The sequence below is a fragment of the Thamnophis sirtalis genome, unplaced genomic scaffold, assembly GCF_051295495.1.
Source record: "Thamnophis sirtalis isolate CommonGarterSnake01/CBP01778 unplaced genomic scaffold, rThaSir2_p1.2 scaffold_11, whole genome shotgun sequence".
NCBI classification, from domain to species: Eukaryota; Metazoa; Chordata; class Lepidosauria; order Squamata; family Natricidae; genus Thamnophis; species Thamnophis sirtalis.
In genome coordinates, this window is record NW_028261391.1 from 303,235 (window position 1) to 317,100 (window position 13,866).

Sequence of the window (13,866 nt, forward strand, 5' to 3'; positions counted from 1 at the left end):
ACCCAACGATTCCATGTGTAGGAAATCAAAAGTACTTTTACTAATTACATATGGCTAGAGAGCGGTTGCATAGCAAAGTCTGGTTAAGCAGTTGATATATAGAATAGCCCATTCCACTCCCCCCCTGGCATCATAGGCCCAGTCCAATCATAAGTCCTTCAAGTGTCAGGTGTGAGATAACTTCAAAAGGCATCACGAAGATGGAATGTCGGTGCCGTTAGTCTAAGCGGGAAAACCCCCACGCATGCGTAGTCTGTCCATCCAGAGAACTCCAGAACATTCCTCCAGCACAATGAGTAACCCCACCCAAAATACTGTGCCCTCCCTCCCCGTTTCATGGCAGCTGAAGCAACAGCAAAGCAGAAGCTGACAGCAACTGGGCTTCATTTTTGTTCCTTGAAAATATTTCACTTTTCTTCCAAAAAGCTTCCTTCAGTTCCGGCTGAATGTGGGGTTTGAAGGAGGGGTCAGAGAGGCCACCTGTATTAAAAGTGAACCTCCCTCTTGCACGCTGGTTCAGGTGCCCCCCAAGAGTACAGGCAACCCCCCCCCCCCATGGCATCAGTGACTCTTGGAGGGAGCACGAACAACCAGAGGACAGCTAAGGAACAGAAGCCGGAAATTCTCCACCATTCAGCCAGAATTGAAGCAGCTTCTTGGATGAGAAGTGAAAAGTCTTCGGGGGGGGGGGGGGGAGACAGGAAAGTCCAGTTGCCTTTTGGAAACTGGACCTTTGGGGCCCCACCAGAGGAATCCCCTTTGATGAGGGAGGCTCTCCAGACGGAATCTCCAGAAGAAACGGGTGGGGGACAGTCTGTCTCCAAAAAGACCCCTGGGCAGGCCTGCCTCGCCTGGGAGAAGGGCCTGGACTACCCTGGTCCACCACCCCACCCAGCTGGGCGTCCTTCCCCCCTTTCCCACAGGAAAGCACCAGCCGGGTCTCCTTTCCCTGTTTCCATGCAGAGGCTGCCCCCTCCCTTCTCTTTTGTGGCCCAGCAGGGCCCCTTGGCCCCCAATTGTGGCCGTAGGAGAGTCCAGTTCTAGGCACAAAGGCCCAGGTATGGGGGGCGGGGCTGGGCAGCCACTGACCTTTCCCACTGTTGGACAAATAGTCCGCCTGAGTCAGAGCCAGCACAAAGGGTGGGAGGACCTTGCCGGCCACGGCTACCCGCTGCTCCGCCACAAAGCAGAGCAGGAGGAAGAGCTGCTGGCAACGGAGGCCCCTCGATGGCTCCCCTGGGGGAGGAGACAGACCCTCCTGCGTCATAACCAAGGGGGAAAGGAGAAAAAGAGAAAAAGACTTTCTTTTGATGGGCCACTTGCAGAGACAAGCGCAGCCCAGGAGCCTGATCCGCTTAGGGACCCCTTGGGCGCCTCCGATGAGAACGCAGTGGAGGTGGGCCTAAAGAAGGAAGAAACACAGGAGGCTTCCCTCGGTTGCTCAGTTTGGGCCAATGGTTTCTTCCCAGATGACCTTGGAGCTGAGCTAGCCCCCCCGCCCCCCGCCCCCATTTCCATTCTTGGGCGAGGGGTGTCTTTAGGGAAGGAGGCCCCGCAGGAGTCGGCCCCCAAATGGGTGGCTGCTTGGGGTGGGGGGCAGTTGGAAGACCTGCCTGTCCTTCTCCTCTAACCCTTTGACTAAGCAGTTGGGGGATGAAATTGCCACAGAGCCCAGCAAGAGGGGAGGATGAGATCCCCTGGGATCCCAAGGAAACAGAGGGCCCCTCTCTGCCTCTCCCTCCCCCTCCTCTCAGAGAGGGATTCAAGCAAGGGCTGTTGGAAACAGAGGGAGGGGCCGATGTCCCCCCTTCTCAAGGAGTCTCCCAAGCCATTCTGGGAGGCCCCTCTCCCTCCCCCGCCCTTCTCTTTGGGGCAGCAACTACGGAGACCTTTGGGTGGGGCCAGTCATCTAGATCCCTTTCAATCTGGGTCCAGGCCTGGGCAGGGGGCGGAGAGCTGAACAACGGAATAACAGATCTGGAAGGGAGCTTGGAGGTCTTCTAGCCCAGCCCGCTACTCAAGTAGGAGACCCGGTGCTTCTGGCCAACGCTTGTCCACCCTCTTCTTGGAAACCTCCATTGATGGAGCACGTGGGTTGCTCTCGTGGGCAACTGCCTGGGTGGGAAGGCCTGGGTGGGGTTCTGCTGGGCATCATAGTGGCACCTGGTACCCCTTGCCCGATTGCCCTTCTGGGCTGCCTGAGAGGCTGGGAGTTAGGGAACTCTTTGGTGGCAGCTCTGCTCTTTCGGAGTAGGTGGATCCAGGTGTCTGTGTGGAGGACAGGTTGGGTCTCCTCAGGGTGGGCTCATCCATTTCCCCTGTGCTCTCCACACTGCTGAAACTGCTGGGGCAGCTCACCTCTCAGATCAGGTGCCCAGGACACAGCAGCACCTCTCTCTGCCGTGAGCAAGCTGGGATTCCCGTCCGGATGTCCAGACCGCAGTGGGGACTCTCAGAGGCAGGCGGGGCGATTGGTGAGCCAGCCAATCAGTGAGCAGGGGATGGGACAAGCGTAGTGGGGGGGGGAAGGAAGCTGGAACCGATTCTAAACGGCACAGTAGATTTGTGGAACCTCTTCTATAGAAGAGGTTTAGAACTGGCAGGAACCCACCCCTGCAGCCACCCTCCTTCCTCCCTCCCGATTTGCAAGGCTCTGAGCGGGCACTGCAATTTCCTCCGAGGAGCTTCCTCTGTACGGCCAGGGTCGCTGGTTGCAGGGGGGGAGGGAGGGATTGGTCTGAGCCCACACCGAATGCCAGTCCAGGCTCAAAAGGGGGTCTGGGTTCTGGGCATCAGTCCCTTGGCAGAGCCAGTGCTGTGAGGTGCCAGTCAAGTCGGGGAGTGGTTTCTGCCAGACAAAAGCCGTGTGAGCCCAGCCATGCTCTTTTCTTAAACTGGGTGGGGTGAACTGCCTGGCAAATGGGAGTCTCTTGGGGGTCTCAGCTCCTTCAGAAGCTGGGCCATATGGAAGCCTATAAAGCTCAGCAGGCAAGAGGCGTGAAATGCAGGATCAGGGCCGGTTCCTGGGGCTTCCTCCTCCAGGACCTCCGTTGAGCACCTGAGTGACCAGGCTGCGGCCCCTCTCCTCGGCCTCCCCAAGAGCCCCTGGCCACCACCGGCATCACCGGAGAAGGAAACACTGCTGTGCCCCAACCTCAAGGCTTAGGAGAGAGGCAGCCTTTGGCCTGGGTCTCTGCCTCCTTGTGAAGGCAGAGAGGGAGGGAGGGGAGGGAAGGGAAGGGAAGGGAAGGAGGGAGGGAAATGAAGGAAGGAAGAACAGGAATGAAGGAGGGAGGGAAGGGAAGGAAAGGAAAGGAAGGTGGAAGGAGGGCAGGAAGGAAGGAAGATCTGGCCTGCCCAGAAAATACCAGGACAATCTTCTTTGGTCCTACAGAGGCATCATGATTTGGGAGGCCGAGTAGCCAAGAGCTTCGCGGATCCCCTGGAAATTAATCTGTGCTCCTCCTGGCAGCTGGATCTGCAAAGGAGGCCCTTTGCATTATTTGCTCTGAATGGAGAAGCCCCCCCCCCCGCCTCCTAAGAGCCCTCTGCCCGCCCCTCCTCCTCCCCCCTGGCTAATAAAGGCATTCTCCATCTCCTCTTCTGCGCCTGCACCTAACGGGCTCTTGCTACAAAAAGCGCACACTGCTAATCTGGAAATAAAGGTCACTCCGGCCGGCCCTCGGCCACAAAGGCCCAGGTACGGTGTGTGCTGGCGGGGAATGACCTTTGCGAGCAGCCGGAGAGAAAGCGTATCGCAAACAGCTGCACAAAGGGAAAGGATTTTGCCTGCCGTGGGTACCTGCTGCTCTGGCACAATGGAGGCCGAGGCTGGTGCGCTGAGGCTGGGAAGAGAGAGAATGGAGACAATGCGAAGACAATGGCCGTGTCAAGAAGGGCCTTTGGGGGCCATTTGATCCCCCATGAATAAGTGATGCGCCCCCTCCCACAGCCGCTTCTGCCTGCCCACCTTTCCAGCTGAAGAAAGGCCTCCGATCCCAGGAACAGCACGGTGCCACCCAGGTGCCAATAAATTAGCTGCCACCTACTGCCACTGGGCAAGGGGATCCGAGGCTGAAGGGGTCCCAGCCTCTGGGGCTCTTTGCTTCTGCAGACCCACTGGCTGCGCTCACGTGGCCCTCGGCCTGGCCGCGCAGAGCTGGCAAAGGCGATCCTGCTAAACCTGGTGAACTCTCAGAAGAGGTTTTCTGTGGTTCAGCCTTCCGTTGAACCCAGCCTGTGGGGCCGGTTTATCTGCCAGAAAGTGAATTAAATCAGCTCCAGGTCAAGAGGGTTGTGTGAATGCAGCCAGGAAGAGGATTAAGAGAAGCAGGCTCTTTGGTCAGGGCTCAGCCCTGGGGGCCATCTCTTCTCCCACCGCCAGGGGTCCTGGAACAAAACACAATACCTCCCCCCCCCCAGGAAAAGAGCTCAGGTTCCGAAGGTGACATGTCCTTAAGATGGGCATTTGTTACTACAAGGAAGATGAATTTAGGATATGGGTCTGTCCCTCTGCAACTTCCCTGGCTGAATCCTCCCCATAAGCCAAATCAGATCAGTTGGAGAAGCCCAGTTAGTATTAAACCTGCTTGGCTCATTTCTCTCTTGAGAGCCGGTCAGTAACCAGCTGGGACACGTCCGTCTGCCTCTTCTGGTAGCTCAAAGAGCCTCTTCTTCTCCTCTGGGGCCCCTTTTGTCCTCTGCCAAGTTCCACATTCAGGCCTTTCAAACCTGCAAGCGCTCCTGGAAAAGAGAGCGCGTGACTTCCACAGCAGGCTGCCTTGGCATCCGAAGGTGCCCTGGGGAGGCCGAGAGGGCAGATCTCGGCTCCTTCACACACAATGTGCTAAAACCCCAAACAACGTTCGGTTGTATGCTTGGGTAGCACGGGATGGTCCTCTCCCGTCCTGGGCTTTCTTCTCTCAGTTTGGGGGTGGCTCACTGGCCCAGTGGCCCAGCAGGAGCCCTGCAGTGTGCGGGGGGGGGGGGGCTGAGCCAGGTGCCCTGGAAAGGGGTTCCGGTGGGCTCAGGAGGGCCCGGGGGGGGGGGAGCCATTATCTGCCTGAAATACAACCTGACAACCGGCAGATAAAACCTCAAGGAAGACAGGATGGAGGAGAGATTTGCTGCTTTCCCCCTTCTGAAAAGCCCATGCTGTTTATCAAGGCCAACAATACTACAAAGCCCATGCTGTGTGGCCTTCATTATGCACCAAGACTGTTGGGAGGGGGGGGCAGAGTGGCTGCCGTTATCCACCCTTTGCAGACGTCCAGAATCAAAGTTCCTAAATGATTGTACTAAACAAACACACAGCAGCCCCTCCGTGAATTGTGCAGCTTGGGGGGTGGGGGGTGGGGGGTGCGGTCCTCTTGCCCCTCCCTTCCCCGGGGGCTCTTTTAATCCGTTGTCATTCATGGGTCTGTAATAAACTCCACCTAACACAACCCTGTGCAAATACACTAAACAAACCGCAGCCTCCCGAGCGCCCCTCCCCCCCCAGCCACATGTGCTGGTGGGCTTCAGCAGCTCTTGGGAGGCAGCCCCCCCCCGCTCTCCCCTCCCAAGCCCTCCCCAGCGCTGCTGCTTTCTGCTTTCAGGACTCCAGAGCCAAGTCCCTCCTGGGATCAAAGGCTGAGAAAATGGCCCCCTCCCCACAGTGATTCCCCCCTCCCATCATGTTCCACACTTACAGATCCCCTTCCTCTTGGATCCCCCTGGAGACCCCCTGGAGCACCCTAGGCTCAGCGTGTGAGTGTTTGTGTGTGATGGCAGTTCCGCCTCATCGGGACAGGGTGGTTGTGGCCGAAGGTTCCTGAGGTAGATTTGAACCCCAGAGCTGAGGAAGGGGCTTCTAGCCCACCCACCCACTCAGATATTTTTTAAATTTACCTTCATTTTTACTCTCCTGAAGGAAAAAAAAAAAAAAAGAGGTTTGGCTTTCTTGAAAAGTTTGCAAAAGATGGCACGTTTTTCACACAAGTTGTGCGAGAACGGCAGCTGTGCCTTGGCTTAACGACCACGACGGAGCCCTGGGAAGGCCTGTTCTTTAAACGAGACGTTTCTTCAGTGAGTTTTGGCTCATTGGCTGCCGTTGTTAAGTGAATTGTGGCCATTATTGAATTAGTAACCTGGTTGTGAAGTGAACGCAGGTATTCATCCTCTTACAACCTTTAGGCGAGGCCTAAATTTGCATTGCTAAGCGAGACATCGGTACATCCAGTTTTGCCCACCATTCTGGCTGCTGGCATTCAGCGAACCCCTGCGGTTGTTAAAAGAGTTCCACGGCCATTAAGCGAATCTGATTTCCTGCTTTTGTCAGAAGGCCGCCAAAGGGGATCATCACGTGACCCTAGAACGATATGACCGTCGTAAGTGTAAACCAATTGCCAAGCATCTGAATTTGGTGAGGGGGGATCCTGAGCCCAGGTGTTGTGTTTGTCTTTCCTGAATCCGTTCTGGGTGCAGGGCGAGTTTTGCAAGTGAGAGACCTTTGGGTCACACAAGACTCCCTTCCCTTGGCTCTGCTCCTGCCCCCCCCCCTCCACCATACATTGTGGTGTAGAAAGCGCAATGCCCCCTCCTCCTCCTCCCCCTCCCCGCTCCCCTCCCCCTCCTCTCCAGATAACCTGAGCCTCCTTCTGTAAACATCCTGCCAATAAGTCCCTGGGGGAGGAGGGGGGGGGCTCTGGCAGATTGCCAGCCAGATAACCCTGCTGGCTGATTGAAGGTGCAAAAGGAGGATTTGCCCTGCTGGACTGGCAAGGGGCAGCCCTGGGGAAGGTGCCAGCTTTCTCCTGAGCTGGGGGACAGTGGGGGTGGGTGGATGTCCTGGCACATGAGCAGTAAGGGAGGGGCCTTCCTCTCTGCCTTGGAAACAAAGAACGGGGGGGGGGGAGGGGGCAGCTGGGATTTCAGGAGGAAGCGGCTACTTGGTGGGTCGCTTCCTTTCGCCTTTCCTGGAAAAGTCCTTCCTTGGGAAATGCATTATAGGTGGTCCTCGACTTATGGCCACAATTGAAGCAAGACAGTTGTTAAGTGAGTTTTGCCCCATTTTGTGACTTTTCTTGCCACAGTTGTTAAGTGAATCACTGCAGTTGTTAAGGGAGCAACACGGCTGTTAAGTTGAATCTGGCTTCTCCGTTGACGTTGCTTGTCAGACAGTCACAAAAGACCCCGGGACACTGCAACCGTCATAAATATGAGTCAGTTGCCAAGCATCTGAATTTTGGTCGCGTGACCACAGGGATGCTGCAACGGTCGTAAGTCTGAAAAATGGACATGTCACTTTTTCAGTGCTGTTATAACTTCAAGCAGACACTAAATGAACCGTTGTAAGTCGAGGACTGCCTGAGATTCACATGGATGGAAAGGGGGGACCCACCAGCTGACTCAGAGGTGGAGCTCAAGGGGGGGGGGGGCTTGTCCAGGGAAGAACTCAGCAGGACTCCCATATCATATTTGAGATGGTCTCCTTCATTCCGCTTGAGCCCCCCTGTCTGCCCCCCCCCACCCCTTCCACTTTCCACAGCCTGGAGGAAACAGGCCCTTGTGTGTGTGTGTGTGTGTGTGTGTGTGTGTGTGTGTGTGTGTGTGTGTGTGTGTGTCTCAGAGAGGCACCCTTTGCTTGGCAGGCTGCCTGCAGCCCCTTTCCCAGGACCGTGCTTCTTCCGGAGTGGGTGGCTGGGAGTCCTTGTTTCCTGCCAAGAGGTCAGCTGCGGGGGTGGGGGTGCAAAGGTCCAGCCAAAAGTCCAGGGCAGAAGGGCTGGTCCTGAAGGGAATTGAGCCGCTGCTGGGAGGCCGACTGGCACTATGACCACGAGCTCACCAGAGCTGTGATTTTTGGCCCAGGGACGGGGCAGCCGAGCTGGGCTGAGCCCTCTGGGAGCCTCCTCTGCCCCAACTGGAGGCACACACCCCTCACTTGGGCGTGCACGTGTGTGCATGTGCATGCATGTGTCACAGACCGGGAGACAGGGAGTGGTGTGCAAGGCAGCCGAGCCAACTCTGGCTGCCCTTCCTCCGGTCAAGGGCTCTTGTGCCAGAGCAGCAGCTGCCGGTTGCTGGGCCTGTTCACCCACGGGGTGGGTGGGTGTGATTGGGGCCCGATTCTTCTGAGGTCCCCAGATTGGAGGAGCGGAAGAGACTGAGGCTGTGCTGGGTGGGGGAGGGGAGAGAACGATCCTTCCTCATGTCTCCCCCCCCCCCTTTGGGGGAGAACATGTTGTTCCACGACTATGAAATCGGGTCTCTTTGTCGCAGCGGGAGGGACCGTCTCTGGGTTGGGCGGATTGCACGGAGTAGAGGACAAGAAATCAGCAGCCCACCCGGAGGAGGAGGAGGAGGAGGAGGAGGAGGAGGAGGAGGAGGAGGAGACAGACAACCTGCCTTCCTAGCCCCGAGCATCTCCTGGCCCCGCGACCACTGGGGAGGGGAGGAGGGCGGGGTTGTGGAGCGTCGGGCGGAGCCAGCCTGAACCTCCGCGGGGTAAAGGGGGTTTCCAGCGCGCCCCTCTGACAGTGATTGACGGAATGCAGCGGTTTGTGGGGGAGGGGCCGAGGAGGGAGAGGAGAGTGGGCGAGCGCTGCCAGGAAGGGTCCCTCCAGGAGCCCCCGCCAGTGGATGCCCTCGGGAGCCGTGGGCTTGTGCAGACTAGGCCAGAGCCTCTTCCGCTCGCCCCCTCCTCAGCATTCCTCTTCTCACACCTGAATGCCGGCAGGCACCTGGCCGCTCCGAGGCCCGGGGAGGGCGGGTGTTTGAAGAGCAGCTCTTCAGATCCTGGGGGACGGAGGAGGGCCCCGAGATCGGAAACCTGAGCCGGCCCTTTATCGGGTTCACGCATCTCCTTTGCAAATGGGCCCTCACCAGCCGGGCAGGGGGCAGGCGGAGCGGCTCCCAGGGAGACGCGTCGAGCGAGCGACGAGTGTCGGCTGCTCCCCCCGCCCGCCCGCCCGCCCGCACCCGCACCCGCATCTTGTCTGAGTTAGCAGGCAGAGGAGAGGTGGGGGCTGATCACAACCAGATGCGGCGGGTGTTAAATCATCACAGCCGGGCCAGGACGGGCGTGCAGGAAGCGCACTGGCAAGGGAGAGCGGGGCCCGGATTTCCCCGCTTCCAGAGAGGCACCGGGCCAGGAAACAGGCCGGCCAAGGCCCGGGGTTATAGAGTACGCCCCCCACCCCCACCCCCCCGGACAGAAAGCAGCCCTTGTACTGGCAGGAGGGGAGGGACGACAGGCCTCTGCCGCGTAGCCGAAATGGTTGGCCTGGCCTCTGACGGAGGGAGGGTGGGGCAGCATTTTCCTCAATCAGCCAGCCTGGCTCCCTGCCCAGCTCAGCCCACCGGATTCAGCAGATTACACGCGTGTGGTTAACCTCTTTAATACTAGCCTTAATCCCGGGTAACCTTTGTGCTCAGGGAAGCCCAAGAAGTCAGTCTGTGCCAGGCCAAGGGAGAGCTGGCTGGGCGCATCCCTTCAAAAGCTGCCAGCTGAGCTCAAAGGCCCCCCCTCCCAAGGACCTTACAAGCCATTTGCTCAGTGTTGAAAGGAGCCCCACCTTGGCATTCTCTTCCTCTGGGTGACACCCCGCCCCGCTCTCTTCTTCCCCCCACAGTGGGGACTGTTCAGCTGCTCAGTCTTTCCCAGCTTTGTGAGCCAAGGAAGATCCTTGCGCCAGCTGTCAATAAGGGCTCCCCAGAAGCTCCTGCTGGGGCCTCCAGTGGCAGGATTTGGGCCAGCCTCTTTTTCCGGTGCCAGGAGCCCTTGCCATGCAGCAGCTGCCCAAAGGGTCTCTCTCACTGACCATCTTCTCAAGTAGGCTGGATCCACACATCCTGGGAGCGAGTGTGAGTCAAGAGAGTCATGTGAACTAGGCTTGGGTCTGATCAGGGAGGCTCCATTCACCGTCAGGAGAAAGGATCCTCCTGGACTCCCCCCTGCCCATCAGGAGCTGCCCAGTTGGAGCTGCTGGTCAGTCTTCCTTATTTATTTATTTATTTATTTATTTATTTATTTATTTATTTATTTATTTATTTATTTATTTATATTTATTTATTTATTATTTATTTATTTATAGGATTTGTATGCTGCCCACTCAAGAGAGACTCAGGGTGGCTTAAAGATAAAGGCAGGAAGGGGGAACATATAAAAATTAAAAAGAACAGACATTAAAATTTCACAACATTCATATAGCTTAGGATGGGGGCTGGATAAATCAACAGCCCCAGGCCTGCCGGAACAGCCAGGTCTTGGTCACTTTGCGGAAGGCCGGAAGGGTAGGGAGGGTCCGGATCTCCACGGGGAGATCGTTCCAGAGGGCCGGAGCAGCTACAGAGAAGGCCCTCCCCCCGAGGAGTCGCCAGCCGACATTGACCGGCAGATGGAATCCGGAGGAGGCCTAGTCTGTGGGATCTAATAGGTCTTTTGGAGGTGACTGGCAGCAGGCGGTCTCTCAGGTAACCAGGTCCGATACCATGTAGGGCTTTAAAAGTCTTCCTGAGGAGCCCCAAGGACCTGCTACCCAAGGTGGCAGGGACGGAAGTGGGGGGTCTCTCCTAGGGGATCCAGATGTCCTGCCCTGAACCCCCCCTCCTCCTGCTCTTAGTCCGTTGGCTGCTGAGGGCCCTTCTTGTCAGGGAGGCTGACAGCCTGTCATCCATGACCTCCAGAGGTCTGCATGGCAGTGGGAATGCCGCGAACAAACCAGGCCAAGGATGCCATGTGAAGCGACCCTGGGGTCCTGCTCAGTTAAGAGAGGTCCCCTCTTGGCTCTGCTGCCCTTCCTGAGCCTGGCCAGAGTCGGAGCTTCCTCTGAGAAAAAGCCAGGAGGGAGCAGCCCAGCCCCCCCCCCCGCACCATTAACATAGGACTCCTGGCACAGGTCTGTCAGCATTTAGGCCAGGGTCTGAAGGAGCCCCCTCCCCCATCCAGACTGCCTGTACCCCCTGCAGCATCTCTGCCCCCCCCCCATGATAGTCAAAGTCTTTATTTCTTCCAAAAAAGGAAGGGGAGGCTTTTTGTATAGGAACAAATCAATCTTTGGTATTGTTTGGAAATTTAAAAAAAAAGGCAGAAAGACAAGGAGGGAAAGTACACTCGGACCCCCGTCTCCCCCACACCGCAGAGAGGAGGGGGCCAGTCTTGGGGAAAGCACAATCCAACATGAACGGTAGGTCCTATTTACAGGCAGATAGAGGAGAAGCTGCCTCCGAGGGGGCCATAGAGTCCAAGCGGCCACCCGCAGGCCTGAGTCCGGGGCCCAGGTGTGGTCCTCCAGTGCTCACCAGGGTCTCCAGAGCGAGTCTGCCGGCAGCGATGGGGCAGCCGATCTTGACGAGATGCTGGCTGCAGGAGGGCCTGAGCTCAAACCCCCACCGGTGTAGAGTGGGATGACCGCGCCGCCGTGGGGTGCAAAGGCGGCGTTGGGGATGAGGAAGGCGAACTGCCCGTCGGAAGCCGGCACCAGCTGGAAGCCGCCGCACACCTTGACGCTCTCGCCCGCCGGATTGCCGACCTTGCAGGAAGCCGCGCCGCCAGAAGGGGGCGCCGCGCCGGCGGGCATCTGTACCAGAGGCTGCCCCAAAGAGGCTCCATGCTGGGCGCCGGGCGTCGCGGGCAGCGCCGCAGACTGCGGGGCGGGATAGTTCAGGGCGCTAATCTGACTCAGGCAGCCGGCCAGGTGTCCGAGCAGCCGGTTGCGGACCTCCGTCTTCACGGCCTCGCAGGAGGAGAGGAAGCGAGTCACCTCGGTCATGCACTCGTTGAACCCGGCTCGGTACTTGCACAAGACGGAGGGGTCCGTGTTGAGCGCGGCTGCCGGGAGGAAAAGAAGCGGCGGGCGTCAGGGGAGGGGTCGGCGGCCCTGCAGGCAGGCAGCACCAGCAGCAGCAGCAACTCTGCGCCCCTCCCTCCCACCCCAGAGGCTAAGCACGGGCCTCTGTGAGGGGGAACTGGCCCCCGCCCAGGAGGAAGGTCTGAATCCGGCCAAGCTGCAGGCACCCGGGCCTCTGGGAACCGGACACCCACGAGCAACAGGAGGCTGCCCCCCCCCCCCAGGGCTGCGAGCGGCCACCCCGCCGCCTCCTTCGGCTCCACCGCAGGCTCCTTTCCGGAACGGGAGCGCCTTGGAGCTGTGGCTATAAATATTGCGAGGGCCAGACCGTGGGAACGCGCGCCTGAGCCAAGTCAGTGAAAGGCAGCTTGGATGGCATTCAAAACCACAGGCGGAAGTCTGGAAGGAGCCACTCCGGGAGGGGGAGGGGGAGGGGGGCACTCACCGGTCATCTGGGCCCGCTGCAGGCTGCGCAAGTGCTTCACCGTCATTTCCAGGATATCAGCCTTCTCCAGCTTGGAGTGCCGGGAGCTCTGGGGGCAAACAGGAGGCAGGAGGGACATGAGCCCCGGTGGGGGGAGCTTTCGCCTCCCTTTCTCCCTGGGGGGGGGAATGACACTGCCCACCCTCAAAGCAGGGAATTCCGCCTGGGGGTTGCCAGGATGGGTCTCCCACTCCACAGGTCTATAGAGGACCTCAGACGTGGGAAGGGGGGGAAGGACCAGGGAAACTCCTTGCTGCGTCCCCCTCGGCCCCACTGCGGGTCTGCGGAACATGCCCTGCGGCGCCCCAGGCTGATCCCCGTCCGAAAGAGGTCTAGTGGCCGGGGACCTCCAGAGGGCCTTTCCCTGCTCCGCGAACCCTCCCGTGGCTCCCCGCCACTCACGTCCTTCTTGAGGGCGTCCAGGATGAGCGTCTTCAGCTGCCCCAGGCTCTCGTTGATCCGGGCGCGGCGCCGTTTCTCCATGATGGGCTTGGACGACTGTGGGGAGAAGGCGAGTGCAGCGGTGGGCCGAGCCGCGGAGAGCCGCCCCCGCCCCGGACCCCCGCCCGGACCCCTCCTTTACCTTCCGCTGCTCGGCGGCGGTGCGGGGCTTGTCCGGGGTGGCGTGCGCGCTGGCAGGGGTGGCTGCCGCGGGCGAGGAGGAGCTCTTCTCCATCAGGTCGGCGGGCATCGTGGCCGCGGCGGGAGAGCCGGCGCCGCTCGGGATCCGGCGCAGCGACCCCTGCAGCGAATCGGGCGGGCGGGCGGGGCGTGGATGTGACGGGGCGAGCCTCTCCGGCGGCGACTGCCGGCCCTTCCCAACACGACACCCCTTCGGCGCTTTCCTGCGGCCGGAGCTGCCGGGCCAGCGAGCCGCCCCCAGCCCTGCGCAACCCCGGCCGGCTCCCTGCCTGGCGGCCGCTATTTATAAATTGCCCTGCACGCGAACGGCTCGTGTGAAACTTGCCAAACTTTCTTTCCCACAGTGACTTTCAGCCAATGGGAGCGGGAGGCACGCGGCCCCGCTCGTGGACGGTGCCCACCTATTGGCTGCTGGGCGCACCGACCGGTGGCCAATGGCGCACGCCTGGCCCCCGGGCACCAGGAGGCGCGCTGTCAATCACGCGGCCGCTTTAACCCTCGCGGCGCCACCGCCCCGCCCGGCCGAGGAGGGGACGTAGGTCGCTGGCCTCTGCGGGCGGCGGCGCCCAGCACGCGAGGCTGGGAAGAGCGGCCGGGGCGCTTCCAGCCCTGCCCCGAGGGTCGCGCCCACTCCAGACCAAGTGGCCCCCGCAGCTGGACCCGAGTGGGGGGGGCACAGCGGCAGGCAGGGGGCTTTCCTCCAATCTAGGGTGGAGGGCGGCCGGCGGGGCTCCTTCCTCGGCTCCAGCCGCCTGGCCGCCCGCAGATGCTGCCCCGGAGCACGTGCCGAAAGGTCTCCTGCAGCCGCCGCCGCCACCACCAAGGGCGAGGCGGGCGGGCGCTGTGCAGCTTGGCGGGCGGGTAGAGAAGCCGGGCACGCCGCCCCAGCCGCCGCCAGAGCCTGGGAAAACC

General features: G+C 59.8%; 1 protein-coding gene across 1 annotated transcript; it reads right to left on the bottom strand.

Annotated features, from left to right (window-relative positions):
• Positions 1-11,010: 11,010 nt before the first annotated feature.
• On the bottom strand, positions 11,011-13,552 carry HES1 (hes family bHLH transcription factor 1). The gene is made up of 4 exons (XM_087726031.1): positions 12,896-13,552; positions 12,715-12,810; positions 12,274-12,361; positions 11,011-11,809 (listed from the first exon to the last, which is right to left on the bottom strand). The coding sequence occupies exons 1-4, from the start codon at positions 13,001-13,003 to the stop codon at positions 11,277-11,279; spliced, it is 825 nt and encodes a 274-aa protein (XP_087582157.1). The 5' UTR covers positions 13,004-13,552; the 3' UTR covers positions 11,011-11,276.
• Between the last annotated feature and the right edge of the window lie 314 nt (positions 13,553-13,866).

Coding starts and splice junctions, on each gene's coding strand:
- HES1 (XM_087726031.1), bottom strand. CDS start 13,003: ATGCCCGCCGACCTGATGGAGAAGAGCTCCTCCTCGCCCGCGGCAGCC. Junction 12,811..12,895: donor CCGCCGCCGAGCAGCGGAAG/GTAAAGGAGGGG, acceptor TTCTCCCCACAG/TCGTCCAAGCCCATCATGGA. Junction 12,362..12,714: donor TGGACGCCCTCAAGAAGGAC/GTGAGTGGCGGG, acceptor GTTTGCCCCCAG/AGCTCCCGGCACTCCAAGCT.